This window comes from Mesoplodon bidens (assembly GCF_964165515.1).
Source record: "Mesoplodon bidens genome assembly, chromosome: 16".
Lineage (NCBI taxonomy): Eukaryota > Metazoa > Chordata > Mammalia > Artiodactyla > Ziphiidae > Mesoplodon > Mesoplodon bidens.
Window position 1 is genome coordinate 43,391,820 of NC_138173.1, and position 21,255 is coordinate 43,413,074.

The following is a 21,255-nucleotide window of genomic DNA, read 5'->3' on the forward strand; positions in this document are numbered from 1 at the left end:
TACAGCATTCCAAATCAGTTTTTTAAGCAACAGCCAGGTAGGTTTTAAATTCTTCTTTTCATTAATTATTTTGCATTCATACCCTTAATGTAGCAAAATTTACTCTCAAGGTCTGTATTCCTCAATTACTACTACTCTCTTGTTTCCTTCAATTATATTCCTGTGATAAAATTATGATCATTTCCTTAGATTTAAATTTACTTTTAGATTACAGACTAATTTGTATCTGTTAACACAATAACAGCTTGATAAAGGATATTAGTTGTAGTTGATTGTTCCTTTTATTTTGTGCTAGAAACTTGTCCCTAAAGAGTAAAAAAAAAATGTATTTGATATTTGATGTTAACTAAACTGGGTTTTTAAGAGATCTGTGGGTATTTAAGTGATCATGTCACTTCTAAAGCCAGAGTCAACTTTAAATCTCTTAACTGGATATTTAAGCATCTGTCCAAACATTGATTTAATATGTTTATAGAATTATATGTTACTATTTTTGATGATGCAAGCCATATTCATTTGCTAGAGCTGCCATAGAAACTGTCACAGACTGAGTGGCTTAAACAACAGAAATGTATTTTCTCACAGCTCTGGAGGTTAGAAGTCTGAGATCAAGGTGTCTGTAGGGTTGGTTTCTTCTGATGCCTCTCTCCTTGGCTTGTAGATGGCCATCTTCTCTCTGTGTCTTCAAGTGAGCTTTCCTCTGTGCATGTCTGTGTCCTAATCTCATCTTCTTATAATGACACCAGTCGTATTGGATTAGGGAACACCCTCATGACCTCACTTTAACTTACTTATCTCTTTAAGGACTATCTCCAAGTATAGTTACATTCTGAGGTGCTGGGGGTTAGGACTTCAACATATGCATTTGCGGGGACACAATTGCACCCATAACACGAGCTGTGATTGTTTTACTTACAACTTTAGATGAGTTCCTCTATCTTATGTTTTCCTGTCATCTGCTTGTTGCCATTAAGTGTCTCTTTTACAGGAGCATATCAGTGCTTCCCACGGTAGCAGCCTATAACAATCGCGCTCAAGCGGAACTCAAATTACAGAACTGGAACAGTGCTTTTCAGGATTGTGAAAAGGTCTTGGAGTTAGAACCTGGGAACTTAAAGGGTAAAAGTGTTCATAGAGTACCTTTAAATTTTCAACAGGATCTGTTAAAGTCCATTTGTAGACACTTATATTTACACTAAAAATATTTCAAATAAACTCAAATTTCTATATGTGAATCATTACCTTCCTCAAGTTACTTTTAATTTCAAGTTTAACTCGGAATATAAGTTCCTAATTATTTGCATTGAAGTAGCTAATAATCCCAGATGATTGATTGAATAAAGTGTACATGTGTTTTAAAAGAAATATCTCACGCTTGCATTTGAATTGTGGTTTCTGTTTTTTTTCTTTCAATTTTTTTTTATTGTGGTAAAATTGACATAACATAAAATTTACCACCTTAATCATTTTTAAGTGAATAGTTCGGTGGTATTAAATACCATCCATCTCCAGAACTTTTTAAATCTGAAAGTGCACCCATTAAACAGCAACTCTCTATTCTCTCCACCCACCCCAGCCTCTGGCAACCACCAGTCTACTTTCTGTCTCTTATGATTTTATTATTTTAGGTACATCATATGAATGAAATCATACAGTATTTATCTTTTTGTGACTGGCTTATTGAATTGTATCCTTTTATTCAAAAATAAATTTAACTATAATTTAATATAGATTTAAAAATATTTATTAATACAATACAATAAGTCCACACCAGAGCTCTAGAACTTTCTACCAGCTGCTTTGTGGGCTTTTCCACCTAGATGTCCATAGACATTTTAAATTAAATGTGTCTAAAACTGACTACATCTTTCCACCAACACCTGTCCTCTGTTCTGATTTCCTGTCTCAGTGACTGCACCACCTTGCTGTGGTCCAAGCCTGAAGTATGCAAGTCAGACTCCACTCTCCTTTTCTGTTATCAGGGAGTCATTCCAAAAGGAAGTGGCATAAATTATAACAGACTCATTCTATTTCTTTAAACACTTACGGATTCAGTTAAATATAACCACTTAATTTTTCTTCACATGCCTACAAACATGGGTGGGCAGAAACCATGGTTGTGCTGAGGGTGGATCCCGGTGCATCAGACTGACTGTCATCATAATGGATTGCTCTCCTTTCCCCAGTAGAGTTCTCCCGTGCCTGTATGTTGTCTCTATCACAGAGTACCAGTGGGCTCCCAGCTTTAGGCAGGTGCTGGTAAAGGTTTTACGATCTCCTGATGGGCCCACACCTTCACTGTGCCAGGCCCTGTGCCATGTATTACATGTATTAACTCCATTAGTTTTCACAACAGCTCAGTAAATGTGCAGGTACTATTATTAGCACACTCATTTTACAAAAGGACACTGAGGCATAGAGAGATTGAACAACTCACCTAAAATCACACTGCTAGTAAGTGACAGAGCCAGGACTCAACACTGGATGAGACATCAGGATCCCACATTCAACCACTGTGCTACTCTTCTGCCAGTAGAATGGCCTTCTGTTTTCATTCTTCCTGGATTGAATAATTCCTTAAGCACCAGAATCTTCACTATTTAAAAAAAATTTGACAGAGCCACTATGGCCATCACTATGTCCATAAAGCATTGAAAAGTCTTAGGTTTTCTTAAGTGGATAAATATCTTTCTGTTCAAAACTTTATTTTTTACTCAAAAAATAATTGCTCTGAATGCAATGTGGTATTTGATTATATCCTGGAACAGAAAAGGGACATTAGTGGAGAAATTGGTGAAATCCAAAGAGAGCCTGTAGTTTAGTTAACAGTATTGTACCAATGTTATTTTCTTAGTTTTGGCAAAAATACCATAGTTCTATAAGATGTTAGCATTAGTGAAAGCTGGGTGAAGGTATATGAGAACTATCTGTATTAGCTTTGCAACTTTCTGGAAATCTAAAGTATTTTCCAAAGTAAAAAGTCTTTAAAAATGGTAATTGTTATATCATGAATATTTCTTTATGAACAGTCCCTTCTGAAATCTGAGTAGTAATAGTAAAAGCTAAACTTGTACTTATGCTACAATTTTGATTACACTTATGATAAAATGATTTATCCTCTAGATTTTCATGGCTCATTCTAGGACTAAAATCAAACTAGTGAAATTTATGTTTTAAAATAGCATATTGGGACTTCCCTGGCAGTCCAGTGGTTAAGACTTCACCTTCCAATGCAGGGGGTGTGGGTTCAATGCCTGGTTGGGAAGGTAAGATCCTACATGCCTGTGGCCAAAAAACCAAAACATAAAACAGAAGTAATATTGTAACAAATTCAATAAAGACTTTAAAAATGGTCCACATCAAAAAAAACTAAAACAAATAAAATAGTGGATTAAATCAGATATAAATATCTCACTTTTCAGAATTACCAAGACTGATTCTTTTCAAAGTCATGTCTAACTACACAAAATTCTCTCATTATATAATTAATAACAATCGGACTAGGAAGGCATTCATCTCAGTATTAAAAAATGATCAAATTGGATATTGTAACCTACCAAAAAAAAAAAAAAAACCCTGATACAAATTGCTAAAGTATTCAATTTCTGAACCTAGTTGACTTAATCACCAGGATTCCTTCAGTTCCCTGTGCTATAGAGATTTCACTAACAACCCAGATTCTCAGTCAGGTGCTGGTCAGTAATGTACTACATTTTATTAAAGGAAGGGTTTTCTAAATTTTCATAAAGTGGAAATAATACTAGTGATGATTATAAGGAGGAACATGTTACTGTTTAGTGAAGACCTTCCCAGTATTGTAGCATAGCATATCGTGCCTCTGAGGGGTGAGGTACCAAGTCTCTCAGCCCTTGGAGGAGCTGGTAGGGACTGGAGCGCCCAGCGGGCCAGGTCGTTGGAAGTTGGTGTAGTTTGCACAATTGCATTCTAAACTGTTCTATGCTACATATATTCTTACACTTGAAAAGTGTGTTATAACAATAATGCCATATATTAAAGTATGTCTTTTATTTTGGTAAATTTTCAGCTCTTCTGCGCCGTGCCACTACGTATAAACATCAAAACAAGCTCCAGGAAGCTATAAAAGATTTGAATAAAGTACTGGCTGTTGAACCTGATAATGAGTTGGCCAAAGTAAGTACAGAAAGTGATACCTCACCTAACTCTATAGTTTGCTATTTCTGTATTTATGTTAAAATCATAAAAGTCTTGCTGGAAAAATGATGTTGAGGATTAGAACACAGCTTTAAGAAGTAGGTATGAGGAGCTTCAAGATGGCGGAAGAGTAAGACGCGGAGATCACCTTCCTTCCCACAAATACATCAGAAATACATCTACGTGTGGCACAACTCCTACAGAACACCTACTGAATGCTGGCAGAAGAACCCAGACCTCCCAAAAGGCAAGAAACTCCCCACATAACCTGGGTAGGGCAAAAGAGAAAAAAAAAAGCAGAGACAAAAGAATAGGGAAGGGACCTGCACCAGTAGGAGGGAGCTGTGAAGTAGGAAAGGTTTCCACACACTAGGAAGCCCCTTCGTGGGCAGAGACTGCAGGTGGCGGAGGGGGGAAGCTTCGGGGCCATGGAGGAGAGCACAGCAACAGGGGTGCAGAGGGCAAAGCAGAGAGATTCCCACACAGGATCGGTGCTGACCAGCATTCACCAGCCTGAGAGGCTTGTCTGCTCACCTGCTGCGGCGGGAGGGGGCTGGGAACTGAGGCTCTGGCTTTGGAGGTCAGACCCCAGGGAGAGGACTGGGGTTGGCTGTGTGAACACAGCCTGAAGGGGGGCTAGTGCGCCAGAGCAGGCTGGGAGGGAGTCCGGGGGGAAATGTCCGGAACTGCCGAAGAGGCAAGAGACTTTTTCTTGCCTCGTTGTTCTGTGGTGCGCAAGGAGAGGGGATTCAGAGCACCATCGAAACAAGCTCCAGAGACGGGCATGAGCCGCGGCTATCAGTGCGGACTGCAGAGACGGGCATGAGACGCTAAGGCTGCCACTGCAGCCACCAAGAAGCCTGTGTGCAAGCACAGGTCACTATCCACACCTCCCCTCCCAGGAGCCTGTGCAGCCCGCCACTGCCAGGGTCCCGTGATCCAGGGACAACTTCCCTGGGAGAACACACACCATGCCTCAGACTGTTGCAACATCACGCCGGCCTCTGCCACCGCAAGATCGCCCCACATTCTGTACCTGGCACGCCCCCGGCCTTAGTGAGCCAGAGCCCCCTAATCAGATGCTCCTTTAACCCCATCCTGTCTGAGCAGGAACAGATGCCCTCAGGCGACATACACAGGCAGGGCCAAATCCGAAGCTGAACCCCAGGAGCTGTACGAAAAAAGAAGAGAAAAGAAAATCTCACCCAGCAGCCTCAGGAGCAGTGGATTAAATCTCCACAATCAATTTGATGTACCTTGCATCTCTGGAATACCTGAATAGACAACGAATCATCCCAAATTGAGGGGGTGGACTTTGGAAGCAATGATATATATATATATTTTTTTCCTTTTTCTCTTTTTGTGTGTATGTGTATGCTTCTGTGATTTTGTCTGTATAGCTTTGCTTTTACCATTTGTCCTAGTGTTATGTCTGTCCGTTTTTGTTTTTTTTTTTTAGTATAGTTTTTAGCACCTGTTATGATTGGTGGAATTGTTTTTTTGGTTTGACTGCTCTCTTCTTTTTTTTTATTATTATTTTTTAAATTTTGTTTTTATTTTTAAAAATTATTCTTTATTGGGCTTCCCTGGTGGCGCAGTGGTTGAGAGTCCGCCTGCCGGTGCACGGGACACGGGTTCATGCCCTGGTCTGGGAAGATCCCACATGCCATGGAGCGGCTAGGCCCGTGAGTCATGGCCGCTGAGCCTGCGCATCTGGAGCCTGTGCTCCACAACGGGAGAGGCCACAACAGTGCAGAGGCCCGTGTACAGCCAAAAAAAAAAAAAAAAAAAAAAATCTTTATTTTAATAACTTTATTTTATTTTATTTATCTTTTTCTTCCCTTCTTTCTTTTTTACTCCCTTTTTATTCTGAGCCGTGTGGATGACAGGGTCTTGGTGATCCGGCCGGGAGTCAGTCCTGTGCCTCTGAGGTGGGAGAGCTGAATTCAGGACATTGGTCCACCACAGACCTCCCAGCTCCATGTAATATCAAACAGCGAAAATCTCCCAGAGCTCCCATCTCAACGCCAAGACCCAGCTCCACTCAACAACCAGCAAGCAACAGTGCAGTACACCCTATGCCAAACAACTAGCAAGGCAGGAACACAACCCCACCCATTAGCAGAAAGGCTGCCTAAAATCATAATCGGATCACAGACACTCCAAAACACATCACCAGATGCAGACCTGCCCACCAGAAAGACAAGATCCAGCCTCATCCACGAAAACACAGGAACCAGTCCCCTCCACCAGGAAGCCTACACAACCCACTGAGCCGAACATAGCCAGTGAGGGTAGAAACCAAAAACAATGGAAACTATGAACCTGCAGCCTGCGAATTGGAGACCCCAAACACAGTAAGTTAAGCAAAATGAGAAGACAGAGAAACACACAGCAGATGAAGGAGCAAGGTAAAAACCCACCAGACCAAACAAATAAAGAGGAAATAGGCAGTCTACCTGAAAAAGAATTCAGAATGATGACAGTAAACGTGATCCAAAATCTTGGAAATAGAATGGAGAAAATACAACAAACGTTTAACAAGGACCTAGAAGAACTAAAGAGCAAACGATGAACAACACAATGAAATTAAAATTCTCTAGAAGGAATCAATAGCAGAATAACTGAGGAAAAAGAACAGACAAGTGACCTGGAAAATAAAATAGTGGAAATAACTACTGCAGAGCAGAAAAAAAAAAGAATGGAAAGGATTGAGGACAGTCTCAGAGACCTCTGGGACAACATTAAATGCACCAATATTTGAATTATACGGGTCTCTGAAGAGGAAGAGAAAAAGAAAGGGTCTGAGAAAATATTTGAAGAGATTATAGTTCAAAACTTCCCTAAAATGGGAAAGGAAATAGTCAATCAACTCCAGGGAGTGCAGAGAGTCCCATACAGGATAAATCCAAGGAGAAACATGCCAAGACATATATTAATCAAACTATCAAAAATTAAATACAGAGAAAAAATATTAAAAGCATCAAAGGAAAAACAACAACTAACATACAAGGGACTCTCCATAAGGTTAACAGCTGATCTTTCAGCAGAAACTGTGCAAGCCAGAAGGGAGTGGCAGGACATATTTAAAGTGATGAAAGGGAAAAACCTACACCCAAGATTACCCAGCAAGGATCTCATTCAGATTCGACAGAGAAATTAAAACCTTTACAGACAAGCAGGACCTAAGAGAATAGAGCACCACCAAACCAGCTTTACTACAAATGCTCAAGGAACTTCTCTAGGCAGGAAACACAGGAGAAGGAAAAGACCTACAATAACAAACAACCAAAACTTAGAAAATGGTAATAGGAATGTACATATCAATAATTACCTTAAATGTAAACGGATTAAAAGCTCCCACCAAAAGACATAGGCTGAATGCATACAAAAACAAGACCTGTACATATGCTGTCTACAGGAGATGCACTTCAGACCTAGGGACGCATACAGAATGAAAGGAGATGGAAAAATATCTTCCATGAAAATGGAAATCAAAAGAAAGCTGGAGTAGCAATTCTCATATCAGACAAAATAGAATTTAAAATAAAGACTATTACCAGAGACAAAGAAGGACACTACATAATAATCAAGTGCTCAATCCAAGAAGATATAACAATTGTAAATATTTATGCACCCAACACAGGAGCACCTCAATACATAAGGCAAATGCTAACAGCCATAAAAGGGGAAATTGACAGTAACAAATCATAGTAGGGGACTGTGACACCCCACTTTCACCAATGGACAGATCATCCAAAATGAAAATAAACAATATTTAAATGATACATTAAACAAGATGGACTTAATTGATATTTATAGTACATTCTATTCAAAAACAACAGATTACACTTTCTTGTCAAGTGCTCATGGAACATTCTCCAGGATAGATCATATCTTGGGTCACAAATCAAGCCTTGGTAAATTTAAGAAAATTGAAATCATATCAAGTAGCTTTTCTGACCACAACGCTATGAGACTAGATATCAATTACAGGAAAAAAATCTGTAAAAAAATACAAACACATAGAGGCTAAACAATACACTTTGTAACCAAGAGATCACTGAAGAAATCAAAGTGGAAATCAAAAAATACCTAGAAACAAATGACAATGAAAACACAACGACACTAAACCAATGGGATGCAGCAAAATCAGTACTAAGAGGGAAGTTTATAACAATACAGTACTACCTTAAGAAACAAGAAACATCTCAAAGGAACAACCTAACTTTACACCTAAAGCAATTAGAGAAAGAAAAACCAAAAACCCCCAAAGATAGCAGAAGGAAAGAAATCATAAAGATCATATCAGAAATAAATCAGAAATAAATGAAGGAAAAAATAGCAAAGATCAATAAAACTAAAAGCTGGTTCTTTGAGAAGATAAACAAAATTGATAAACCATTAGTCACACTCATCAAGAAAAAAAGGCAGAAGACTCAAATCAATAGAATTAGAAATGAGAAAGGAGAAGTAACAACTGACGCTGCAGAAATACAAAGGATCATGGGAGATTACTTCAAGAAACTGTATGCCAATAAAATGGACAACCTGGAAGAACTGGACAAATTCTTAGAAAAGCACAACCTTCTGAGACTGAAACAGGAAGAAATAGAAAATATAAACAGACCAATCACAAGCACTGAAATTGAAACTGTGATTAAAAATCTTCCAACAAACAAAAGCCCAGGACCACATGGCTTCACAAGAAAATTCTATCAAATATTTATAGAAGAGCTAACTCCTATCCTTCTCAAACTCTTCCAAAATACAGCAGAGGGAGGAACACTCCCAAACTCATTCTATGAGGCCACCATCACCCTGATACCAAAACCAGACAAAGATGTCACAAAGAAAACTACAGGCCAATATCACTGATGAACATAGATTCAAAAATGATCAACAAAATACTAGCAAACAGAATCCAACTGCACATTAAAAGTGTCATACACCATGATCAAGTGGGGTTTATCTCAGGAATGCAAGGATCCTTCAATATATTCAAATTAATCAATGTGATCCACCATATTAACAAATTGAAGAATAAAAACCATATGATCATCTCAATAGATGTAGAAAAAGCTTTCAACAAAATTCAACACCAATTTATGATAAAAACCCTCCAGAAAGTAGGCATAGATGGAACTTAGCATAATAAAGGCCATATATGACAAATCCACAGCCAACATCGTACTCAATGGTGAAAAACTGTAACCATTTCCACTAAGATCAGGAACAAGACAAGGATGCCCACTCTCACCACTATTATTCAACATAGTTTTGGAAGTTTTAGCCACAGCAATCAGAGAAGAAAATGAAATAAAAGGAATCCATATCGGAAAAGAAGTAAAGCTGTCACTGTTTGCAGATGATGTGATACTATACATAGAGAATCCTAAAGATGCTACCAGAAAACTGCTAGAGCTAATCAATGCATATGGTAAAGTAGCAGGATATAAAATTAATGCACAGAAATCTCTTGCATTCCTTTAATGATGAAAAATGTGAAAGTGAAATTATGGAAACACTCCCACTTACCATTGCAACAAAAAGAATAACACACCTAGGAATAAACCTACCTAAGACGACAAAAGACCTGTATGCAGAAAACTATAAGACACTGATGAAAGAAATTAAAGATGATACAAATAGGTGGAGAGCTATACCATGTCCTTGGATTGGAAGAATCAACATTGTGAAAATGACTATACTACCCAAAGCAATCTACGGATTCAGTGCAATCCCTATACACTACCACTGGCATTTTTCACAGAACTGGGACAAAAAATTGCACAATTTGTATGGGAAACACAAAAGATCCCGTATAGCTAAAGCAATCTTGAGAAAGAAAAATGGAGCTGGAGGAATCAGGCTCCCTGACTTCGGACTATACTACAACACTACAGTAATCAAGACAGTATGGGACTGGCACAAAAACAGAAATATAGATCGATGGAACAGGATAGAAAGCCCAGAGATAAACCCAAGCACATATGGTCACCTTATTTTTGATAAAGGAGGCAAGAATATACAGTGGAGAAAAGACAGCCTCTTCAGTAAGTGGTGCTGGGAAAACAGGACAGCTACATGTAAAAGGATGAAATTAGGACACTCCCTAACACCACAAAAATAAACTCAAAATGGATTAAAGACCTAAATGTAAGGCCAGACACTATAAAACTCCTAGAGGAAAACATAGGCAGAACATATGACATAAATCACAGCAAGATCCTTTTTGACCCATCTCCTAGAGAAATGGAAATAAAAACAAAAATAAACAAATGGGACCTAATGAAACTCAAAAGCTTTTGCACAGCAAAGGAAAACATAAACAGGACGAAAAGACAGCCCTCAGAATGGGAGAAAATATTTGCAAAAGAAGCAACTGACAAAGGATTAATCTCCAAAATTTACAAGCAGCTCATGCAGCTCAATATCAAAAAAACGTACAACCCAATCCAAAAATGGGCAGAAGACCTAAATAGACATTTCTCCTAAGAAGACATACAGATGGCCAAGAAGCACATGAGAAGCTGCTCAACATCACTAATTATTAGAGAAATGGAAATCAAAACTACAGTGAGGTATCACCTCACACCAGTTAGAATGGGCTTCATCAAAAACTCTACAAACAACAAATACTGGAGTGGCTGTGGAGAAAAGGGAACCCTCTTGCACTGTTGGTGGGAATGGAAACTGATACAGCCACTATGGAGAACAGTAAGGAGGTTCCTTAAAAAAACTAAAAATAGAACTACCATACAACCCAGCAATCCCACTACTGGGCATATACCCTGAGAAAACCATAATTCAAAAAACAGTCATGCACCATAATGTTCATTGCAGCTCTATTTACAATAGCTAGGACATGGAAGCAACCTAAGTGTCCATTGAGAGATGAATGGATAAAGAAGATGTGGCACATATATACAATGGAATATTACCCAGCCATAAAAAGAAACGAAATTGAGTTATTCGTAGTGAGGTGGATGCACCTTGAGTCTGTCATACAAAGTGAAGTAAATCAGAAAGAGAAAAACAAATACCGTATGCTAACACATATATGGAATCTAAAAAAAAAAAAGTCATGAAGAACCTAGGGGCAGGACGGGAATAAAGACCCAGACCTACTGGAGAATGGACTTGAGGACACGGGAAGGGTAAGCTGGGACAAAGTGAGAGAGTGGCATGGACATATATACACTACCAAATGTAAAACTGCTTGTGGGAAGCAGCTGCATAACACAGGCAGATCAGCTCAGTGCTTTGTGACCACCTAGAGAAGTGGGATAGGGAGGGTGGGAGGGATTCGCAAGAGGGAAGAGATATGTGGATATATTTATATGTATAGCTGATTCACTTTTTTTTAAAGCAGCAACTAACACACCATTGTAAAGCAATTATACTCCAATAAAGATTTTTTTAAAAAAAGATGTACATCTCGGACATTCCCAATGTTAACATGTATTTGAAGTGGAAGAAAGCAGGCTCTTAAATTGTCCAAAATCATAAACCTATTCCTGAAGGACAAATAATTTTCTTTCCTGAAGCTTTGTAGGCAATTCTTTTCTTTGAGCCAAGTTCAATTTATTATGCAAATGGTGTAGAACTTTCCTAGGTAGGGTTAAGCATGAGCTTGATGGCCATAAGAGTGTTTACTTCTTAATTTGCATGGTAAGCATAGCATCCCTAACAGTAAACTGACTCAGATATGCACTTAGGCGATCTGTATTCAAGCCTAAAAAGTAGAGGTGTGAAGAGCTGTGAAGGGCTTGAGAGTTACCCTACATGAAAATTAGCAAGGTGGCCTAGAAGAATATACGAGACTCCTGGGTCAGGCACAAAAGACTTTGCTACTCATGGCATGGCAAGCCGATGAGATTGAAGCTCATGTCTGTTACCCTGGCCCCCAAGTTCCATGTGGGCATCAGAATGCCCAGATAGGACATTCTCTATTTCCCAGGGCTGTTCTCAGTACAAACATCCTTAAAAAGATAATCTAGGCCCTTTCACCAAGTGCAGACACAGCAGGAAGACAGCTGTCTGTGAACCAGAAAGCAGGCCCTCACCAGAAACCAAATCTGCTAGCACCTTAAACTTGGACTTCCCAGCCTTCAGAACTGAGAAATAAATTCCTGTTATAAATCAAAGAAAAAAAAAAGTCTAGAACAAAGGTGGTTTAGTTACTCTGCTTACAATATATTCAGAAATATGGGAAACCCATGGAGAACTGTCTTCCACCAATAAGTTGTCAGTGTTTCCACATACCTTTCAGGTTATCTAACTCTCTCTGAGAGGCAGCTGATGTCCCTACTGTATCAGCTGCATTTATCAAGTCAGCATTTCAGTGGATTAGGTTTAGGGTGCAGCTTAGGAACACATCTTGACCCCATAGTATTTCCTTTTTATAATGGTATGTTCTTTAAAAAGTTAGCATTTTAATATTTAAAAGAAAAAAATTGAAACAGGGAAAACCACCTTTAATTTTACTATCCAACATAAGTTCATGTTTACATATTAACTTTGGGCCTTAACCAAATGCATTTTTACCTTAACCATATGTAAAGATTAACTCAAAGTGGATCATATACCTTAATATAAAACTTGAAGTATGAAAGTTCTAGAAGAAAACATAAGAGAAAATCTTTATGACCTTGGATGAGACAAATATTCCTTAGGTATGACACAGAGGCATAATCTATAAAAAGTTGATAATTGGGCTTCATCAAAATTAAAAAGTTTTTATTTATTCTATCAGAAGAATAAAAAGACAAGCCATAGACTGGGGAAAAATATTTGCAAATCATGTATCCAACAAAGGGCTTGTATCCTGAATATATACAGCACTCTAAAAACTCAATAATAAGAAAACACAGGTTGATGAAAAATAAGGTATTTGATCAGACACGTCACCAAAAGTTATGTGAATGGAAAATAAGCACATGAAGAGATGCTCAATGTCATTAGTCACTAGAGAAACAAAACCACAAGAGATACCACTATAAACCTGTTAGACAGCTAAAATGAAAATGACTGACCATACCAAGTGTTGGTGGGCATGTGGGAGAACTGAAACTTTGGGGAATATAAAATGATCCCACTGCTTTGGAATACAGGTAAAAAGTTAAACCAATCATACGCCTACTTCATGACCCAGTCATACCACTCTGAGTATTCACCAAGAAAAATACAAGCGTATGTCCATACAAAGATTTAAGCACGAATCTTTGGCTTCATTTGTAATTGCCAAAAACTGATAACAGCCTAAAATGTCCATCAATAGGTGAATGGATAAACAAATCGTTTTATAAGCATATAATAGAATAATACTGAACAATAAAAGGGAATGAACTAATAGGTTCTTAAGATGACATGGATAAATTTCAAAATAATTATGCTAAGTGAAAGAAGCCAGACAAAAAGAGTACGTGTATTATGATTCTACTTACATAAAAAACTAGAAAATGCAAACTAATCTATAGTAACAGAACAGTGGTTGCAGGGATGAGCAAAAGGGAAGCATAACAAAGAGATAGGAAGAAACGTTTTGTGAATGATGGTTATGTTTATTATTACATCAAAATCTATTAAAACTTGTGCTCCTTAAGTATGTGCAGTTTATGTCAATTATGCCTCAGTAAGGTGTTAAACATGAGGAATGAAGCAAAATGGTTTGATATATTTTTTAAAATTTCTAGTTGGCATAAAATATTAAAGAACTTTCAACATGACTGTTAAAAAACATGTATAGTATGGTTTAATTTGTATAAAACTGGACATCTCTGTGTGTGTATATGCATACAAGTACATCTAGGAAGATGATCATCAGAATATCAATAGTTTATCTGAGTGGCAGGATTTCAGATGATTTTTTTCTTCTTTTATACTTGTTATGCTTTAAGTTTTTTACAGTGGACATGTATAGTTCTAATCAGACAAAGCAGTCAAGTTGTTTGAAAGGAAAAATAAAGACCACCATAAGAAGCTTTATCTTAGTTATCTTTATCTTTTTAAATCTTCATATTCTTACCTGCAAGAATGATTATATTTTTTACTAAAGGAAAAATTTTTCTTTAATGTGGCGATTATGTTTCAGAAAACCTTGTTAGAGGTTGAAAGAGATCTGAAAAATTCTGAACCTGCATCTGAGACTCAAACCAAAGGGAAAAGGATGGTTATTCAGGAAGTAGAAAACTCAGAAGATGAAAATGAAAAAGACAGTAGAAGAAAACATGAAGATGGCATTGAAGATAAGAGTAAGACATCTTTTCTCTTTGGTTTATGCAAAAAAACCCTATCTTGTTATATGATGAGCTAGCTCAAATTTTCTATTTGTACAGAAATTCTTAGTCTACCAGATTTTTCTGGCCTTTACCTTGTATGTCCACAAGCAGGTTTTTCCTTCATCTTTTTCTTAATACAACTCATTTCTTTTTCTTTTCTTTTCTTATTGTGGTATAATTGACTTATAACATTATGTTAGTTTCAGCTGTATAACATAATGATTCACTATTTGTATATATTGTGAAATTATCACCACGATAAGTCTAGTTAAAATCTTTTTCTTAATACAATCTCCCAAACCCATTTTTTTCATAATCTGACATCTTTTCTTGTGCTCAATTTAATTCCTGATTATCACCTTTAAATACAAATGGCTGCCTCTGTGACACCAACCATTTGCAAGTTAACCTTATGTCCATCTCTTAGATGATTGTTTTATATATAGCTACTTGGGTGCAAACAAATATGTTGGCTTCAAAGGGGTTGTTTGCCTAAAAATGAATGCACTGTTGGAATGCCCTGTAGCTATGTGTGCCTCTCAAATTTTTTTAAAATATGCAATTTCACTTTTGATGTAATTTAAAAAAAAGAATCTAGACTATATAAAGCTTAATATTCATAATATAAGACAATGAAAATTACATCAATTTTAAGGGGAAAAAAATCTGCCTTTTCATTTGACCAGGGGGGAAAAGCTTTTCTTTTTTCTTGAGAGTCCCTGAGCAACTGAGGGGGAAATGTCAGCTCTGAAAATCATTCACAGGTAAAAATCAACTTTAAGTAATTAGACAGAATATTTTATTTTAGAGAAATATAAAAGGTTCAAGTCATTCAACTTTAAAGAAAGAACAAGGAGTATAAGTTTTTATTTTTTCGTGGCAAAATATATAGTGTAAAATATATACATCAGCTTAAAATATGATCAGTTAAGCTCGGATAAAGACAAAAGCACAGAAAAGAAGGGGGAGAGAGATGAGGAGGCAGAGTAGAGCACCCAAGAAAGATGGAAAAGAAAGTGAAAGCATCAAAGGGATAAAAAGGAGAATTTAAGGTAAGCAGCTTTTCAAGGATTTAGGCTCACCTTTTTTTTCTTAAATAAATTTATTTATTTATTTATTTTTGGCTGTGTTGGGTCTTCGTTGCTGCATGCGGGATTTCTTTAGTTGCGGCGAGCGTGGGCTCCTCTTCATTGCGGTGCACGGGCTTCTCATTGCGGCGGCTTCTCTTGTTGCCGAGCACGGGCTCTAGGCACGCGGGCTTCAGTAGTTGTGCCACATGGGCTCAGTAATTGTGGCTCGCGGGCTCCAGAGCACAGGCTCAGTAGTTGCCGCGCACGGGTTTAGCTGCTCCATGGCATGTGGGATCTTCCCGGACCAGGGATTGAGCCTGTGTCCCCTGCATTGGCAGGTGGATTCTTAACCACCTGCGCCACCCAGGGAAGTCCCGATTGAGGCTCACCTTTAAGCAAGTTCTGGGAGCAAATGTTTTTCTTATGTTTATATTTAACTTAAGATAATTAGCCAAGCATCTTACAATTAAAGGAAATCATTTAAAATCTTATCTGGAACAAGATATAATATAAACTATCAATTGCCACTATTTTTAAATTATTTTTTTAAATTTACATATAGTAAAAATGGACTTTTTGGTATACAGTTCTAACACGTGTATAATTTCATGTAACAGCCACCACCGTCAGGATCCAGAACAATTTTATCGCAAATTGTTGGCTAAAAGGAAAGCAAAAAAGAACACCTCCTTTTTGCTTTCCCTTTAGCCAAACCCTTCCATCACCCCAAGTCTTGATAGCCATTGATCTATTCTCTGTTCCTGTAGTTTCACCTTTTCCAGAATGTCATATAAATGGAATCAGAGTATATTACCTTTTGAGACTAGCTTCCTTCACTGAGATTCCTTCATGTAGTTGCATGTATCTTTGATTTATTCTTTTTTATTACTGAGTAATACACCATTATATGGATATACTGCAGCTTGTTTATCCTTTCATGTGTTCAAGGACATTTGGGTTTTTTCCAGTATTTGGTATTTATGAATAGAGCTGCTATTAATATTCATGCACAGGTTTTTGGGTGAACGTACGTTTTCATTTCTCTGGGGTAAATACCAAGAGTGGGACTGCTGGGTCATATAGCAAGTGTTTGTTTAACTATATAAAAAATCTCCAGACTGTTTTTCCAGAATGGTGGTACCATTTTTCATTCCCATTAGCAACACATGAGAGTTCTAGCTGTTTCACATTCTTGCCAGCATTTGGTAATTTATTTAAAAAATTTTTTTAGCCATTTTATTAGGTGTATAGTGGTTTCTCACTGTGGTTTTAATTTGCATTTTACTAATGGCTAGTGATGTTGAACATTTTTTCATGTGCTTATTTGCCAGGCCTATATCACTTTTGGTAAAATATCTGTTGAAATTATTCCACCAGTTTTTAAAGTTGGGTTGTTGCTTTCTTACTGTTGAATTTTGAGAGTTCTTTTCATATTTTTGATACAAGTCCTTTGTTAGATATGAGATCTACAAATATTTTTTCCCTATTTGTAGCTTGTTTTTTCTCATTCTTTTATCAGTGTCTTTCACAGAAAAAAAAAGGGTATTAGTTTGGTTAGAGTCCAGTTTATCAAAATTTTTAATGGGCTGGTGATTTGGTGTCATATTTTAATGCTTTGACTAAGCTAAAATCATGAGGATTTTCTCCTATGTTTTCCTTTAAAAGTTCCATAGTTTTATGTTTTACACTTATGTACCATTCTGAGTTAATTTTTTAATTGAGATATAATTGACATATAATATTCTATTAGTTTCAGGTGAACAACATGATTCAATAGTTGTATATATTGTGAAGTAATCGCCACAGTAAGTCTAGTTAACAACCATCAGCATACATAGTTACAAAAAATTTTTTCTTGTGATGAGAACTTTTAAGATCTCTTTTAGCAACTTTCAAATATACAATAGAGTATTATTAACTCTAGTCACTATGCTGTACATTATATCCCCATGACTTACTTATTTTATAACTGGAAGTTTGTGCCTTTTGACTCCCTTCACCCATTGCACACGTGTGCACATGTGCACACACACACAGAAACACACACACACAGATACGTCTCTGGCAACTATCAGTCTGTTCTCTATGAGCTCAGTTTGGTTTTTCTTTTTAGATTCCACATATAAATGAGATCATGTGGTGTTTGTCTTTCTCTGTCTGACTTATTTCACTTAGCCATACTGAGTTAATTTTTCTATGAAGTGTGAGGATTAGATTGAGTTTCACTTTTTTGCATATGGATGTCCAATTGTTCCAAAACCATTTGATGAAAACTATCCTTACTCCTTTGAACTGCCTTTGCACCTTTGTAAAAAGAAAATCAATTGGCCATATTTGTGTAGCCAATAGACTCTAACTCTGGGTTCAGTTCTTTTCCACTGACCTATGTGTCTGTCCCTTTGTCAATACCACACTGTCTCGAGTGCTGTAGTTTTATAGTAAGTCTTAAAATCAGGTAGTCTGATTCCTTCAGCTTTATTTTTCTTTTTCAAAATAGTTTGGCTATTCTAGTCTTTGCCTTTCACATAGTTTTAAAATCAGGTTTTTTTCAATTATATTTTACTTTTCACAGGTTGCATTCCTCCAACTTCTCTTAATATTCAAGTATGTTCCTTTATTACATAAAATCACTTAATAGTCACATATATTTGATGACTGTTTTACCACAAGCCTGTTTGTTATATTACTAAAATCTATATTTCTACTCACTGCAAAACACAAGGAATTTCCCAACTGTATATCACTATAGTATATAGTAGAGTATAATTGGACAGCAAATATGAGGTAGTTAAATCAATTCTTTTGTACCTAAAAAAAAGTCATGCTGGGAATTTCATTGGAACTGCATTGAATTTATAGATCAATTTAGGGAAGAAATGACATTGTAACTATATGGATTTTTCCAATCCATGAACATGGTATATCTCTCCACTTATTTAGGTTTTCTTTGACTTGTTTCATTAGTGTTTTTTACATTTTCAGCACACAGATACTGCACATACTTTGACCAATTTATACTTAAGTATTTAAATTTTTTGGAGCTATTGTAAAGAATATTTTTTTTAATTTCAGAAAATTGAAAATTGAATTGTTCATTGCTAGAATATGAAAATATCATTTATTTAAAAAAATATGTTGACCTTGTATCTTGCAGTCTTGCTAACTCACTGATAAGTTCCAGGATTGTTTTTGTAGACTCCTTGGAATTTTTTTCATAAATTACATGGTCTGCAGATAAGAACAGTTTTATTTTTTTATTTCCAATCTATACCTCTTTTCTTTCTTTTTTGTACTTTATTGAACTGGCTAAGGGCTGCAGTGTTGAATAAACATGGTGAGAGTGAACATCCATGAGCTTTGTTCTTCATCTTAGAGGGCAAGCATTCAGTCTTCCATCATTAAGCTTTTTGTTAACTGTGGGTTTCTGAGAGATGGGCTTCATCAAATTAAGGAAGTAACTTTCTATTTCTACATGACTGTGACTTTTTATCTCAAATTGATGTGAACTTTTCAAATACTTTTTCTGCAGAAATTGGTTTGATCATGTGGTTTTTCTTCTGTAATCTGTTAGTATATTGGATTATGTTGATTGATTTTCAAAAGTTGAGCTAGCCTTGAATTCTTGGATAAACCCCATCAATCATCATGTATTATTCTTTTCATATATTACTGTATTTTGTCTGTTATTATCTTGTTGAGGATTTTTGCGTCTATGTTCATGAGAGAAATTGGACTATAGTTTTTCTTTTTTTTTGTACTGTCCATGTCTGGTTTTGGTATCATGATAATGGCAACGTCAGAAAAGTTGGGAGCTGGAATGTGCTTCCACCACTTCTATTTTCTGGAAGAGATTGTGTAGAATTGATATTACTTCTTTAAAAATTTGGTAGAATTTGCCAGTGAAATCATCTGGGCCTGGAGGTTCTTTTGTGAAAGATTTAAAATTACAAATTTAATTTCTTTAATAGACATACAACTGTTTAGGTTATCTGTTTTTTTCTTGGGTGAATCCTGAGTTTAGTAGTTTCAAGAAATTGGTCCATTTCATCCAAGATGTTGAATTTATAAGCACAGTTCATAGTACTCCCTTATTATAGCTTTAATGTCTGATTGATCTGTAGTGATATCCTCTCTTCCTGAGAGTGGCGATTTGTGTTTTTTCTCTTTTTTTTTTGTCAGTCTGGTTCAAGGTTTATCAATGTTACTGATTTTTTCAAGTGTTTCATTGATTTTTCTTTACTTTTTTTAAAATATCGTTATTGGAGTATAATTGCTTTACAATACTGTGTTAGTCTCTGCTTTATAACAAAGTGAATCAGCTATACATATACATATATCCCCATATCTCTTCCCTCTTGCATCTCCTTCACACCCTCCCTATCCCACCCCTCTAGGTGGTCACAAAGCACCGAGTTGATCTCCCTGTGCTATGCAGCTGCTTCCCACTAGCTATTGATTTTATATTTGGTAGTGTATATATGTCCATGCCACTCTCTCACTTTGTCCCAGCTTACCCTTCCCCCTCCCCATGTCCTCAAATGCATTCTCTAGTAGGGCTACGTCTTTATTCCTGTCCTGCCACTAGGTTCTTCATAACCTTTTTTTTTTTTTTAAGATTCCATATATATGTGTTAGCATACAGTATTTGTTTTTCTCTTTCTGATTTACTTCACTCTGTATGACAGACTCTAGGTCCATCCACCTCACTACAAGTAACTCAATTTTGTTTCTTTTTATGGCTGAGTAATATTCCATTGTATATATGTGCCACATCTTCTTTATCCATTCATCTGTTGATGGACACTTAGGTTGCTTCCATGTCCTGGCTATTGTAAATAGAGCTGCAATGAACATTTTGGTACATGACTCTTTTTGAATTATGGTTTTCTCAGGGTATATGCCCAGTAGTGGGATTGCTGGGTTGTATGGTAGTTCTATTTTTAGTTTTTTAAGGAACCTCCATACTGTTCTCCATAGTGGCTCTATCAATTTACATTCCCACCAACAGTGCGACAGGGGTCCCTTTTCTCCACACCCTCTCCAGCATTTATTGTTTGTAGATTTTTTAATGATGGCCATTCTGACTGGTGGGAGGTGATACCTCATGGTAGTTTTGATTTGCATTTCTCTGATGATTACTGATGTTGAGCATTCTTTCATGTGTTTGTTGGCAATCTGTATATCTTCTCTGGAGAAATGTCTATTTAGGTCCTGCCCATTTTTGGATTGGGTTGTTTGATTTCTCATATTCAGCTGCATGAGCTGCTTATAAATTTTAGAGATTAATCCTTTGTCATTTGCTTCATTAGCAAATATTTTCTCCCATTCTGAGGGTTGTCTTTTCGTCTTGTTTGTGGCTTCCTTTGCTGTGCAGAAGCTTTTAAGTTTCATTAGGTCCCATTTGTTTATTTTTGTTTTTATTTCCATTTCTTTAGGAGGTGGGTCAAAAAGGACCTTGCTGTGATTTATATCATAGAGTGTTCTGCCTATGTTTTCCTCTAAGAGTTTGATAGTGTGTAGCCTTACATTTAGGTCTTTAATCCATTTCAAGTTTATTTTTGTGTATGGTGTTAGGGAGTGTTCTAATTTCGTTTATTTTTACATGTAGCTGTCCAGTTTCCCAGCACCACTTATTGAACAGGCTGTCTTTTCTCCATCATATATTCTTGCCTCCTTTATGAAAGATAAGGTCACCGTATGTGCATGGGTTTACCTCTGGGTTTCTGTCC

The 21,255-nt window shown here is 36.8% G+C and overlaps 2 protein-coding genes across 6 annotated transcripts in view; one reads left to right on the top strand and one right to left on the bottom strand.

Annotated features, from left to right (window-relative positions):
- The window catches only part of LOC308630199 (uncharacterized protein), a gene marked incomplete at its 3' end in the record, with an annotated part of 65,850 nt that overhangs the window by 23,247 nt on the left and 21,348 nt on the right, over positions 1 to 21,255 (bottom strand). The window contains exons 2-3 of one of the 5 annotated variants that reach the window (XM_081258676.1): positions 5,379 to 5,447; positions 2,438 to 2,759 (exon numbers count right to left, since the gene is read on the bottom strand). Of the gene's footprint in view, positions 1 to 916; positions 992 to 2,437; positions 2,760 to 3,224; positions 3,277 to 5,378; positions 7,869 to 21,255 lie in introns of those variants that run through there. The other 4 variants (XM_081258675.1, XM_081258678.1, XM_081258677.1 and 1 more) reach the window with 4 other exon arrangements.
- SPAG1 (sperm associated antigen 1) overlaps positions 1 to 21,255 on the top strand; it is a 92,265-nt gene that overhangs the window by 23,193 nt on the left and 47,817 nt on the right. Inside the window, exons 8-10 of the mRNA XM_081258673.1 lie at positions 989 to 1,119; positions 4,046 to 4,152; positions 14,270 to 14,429. Of these exons, the coding sequence (XP_081114799.1) occupies positions 989 to 1,119; positions 4,046 to 4,152; positions 14,270 to 14,429 (398 nt within the window). The remainder of the gene's footprint in view (positions 1 to 988; positions 1,120 to 4,045; positions 4,153 to 14,269; positions 14,430 to 21,255) is intronic.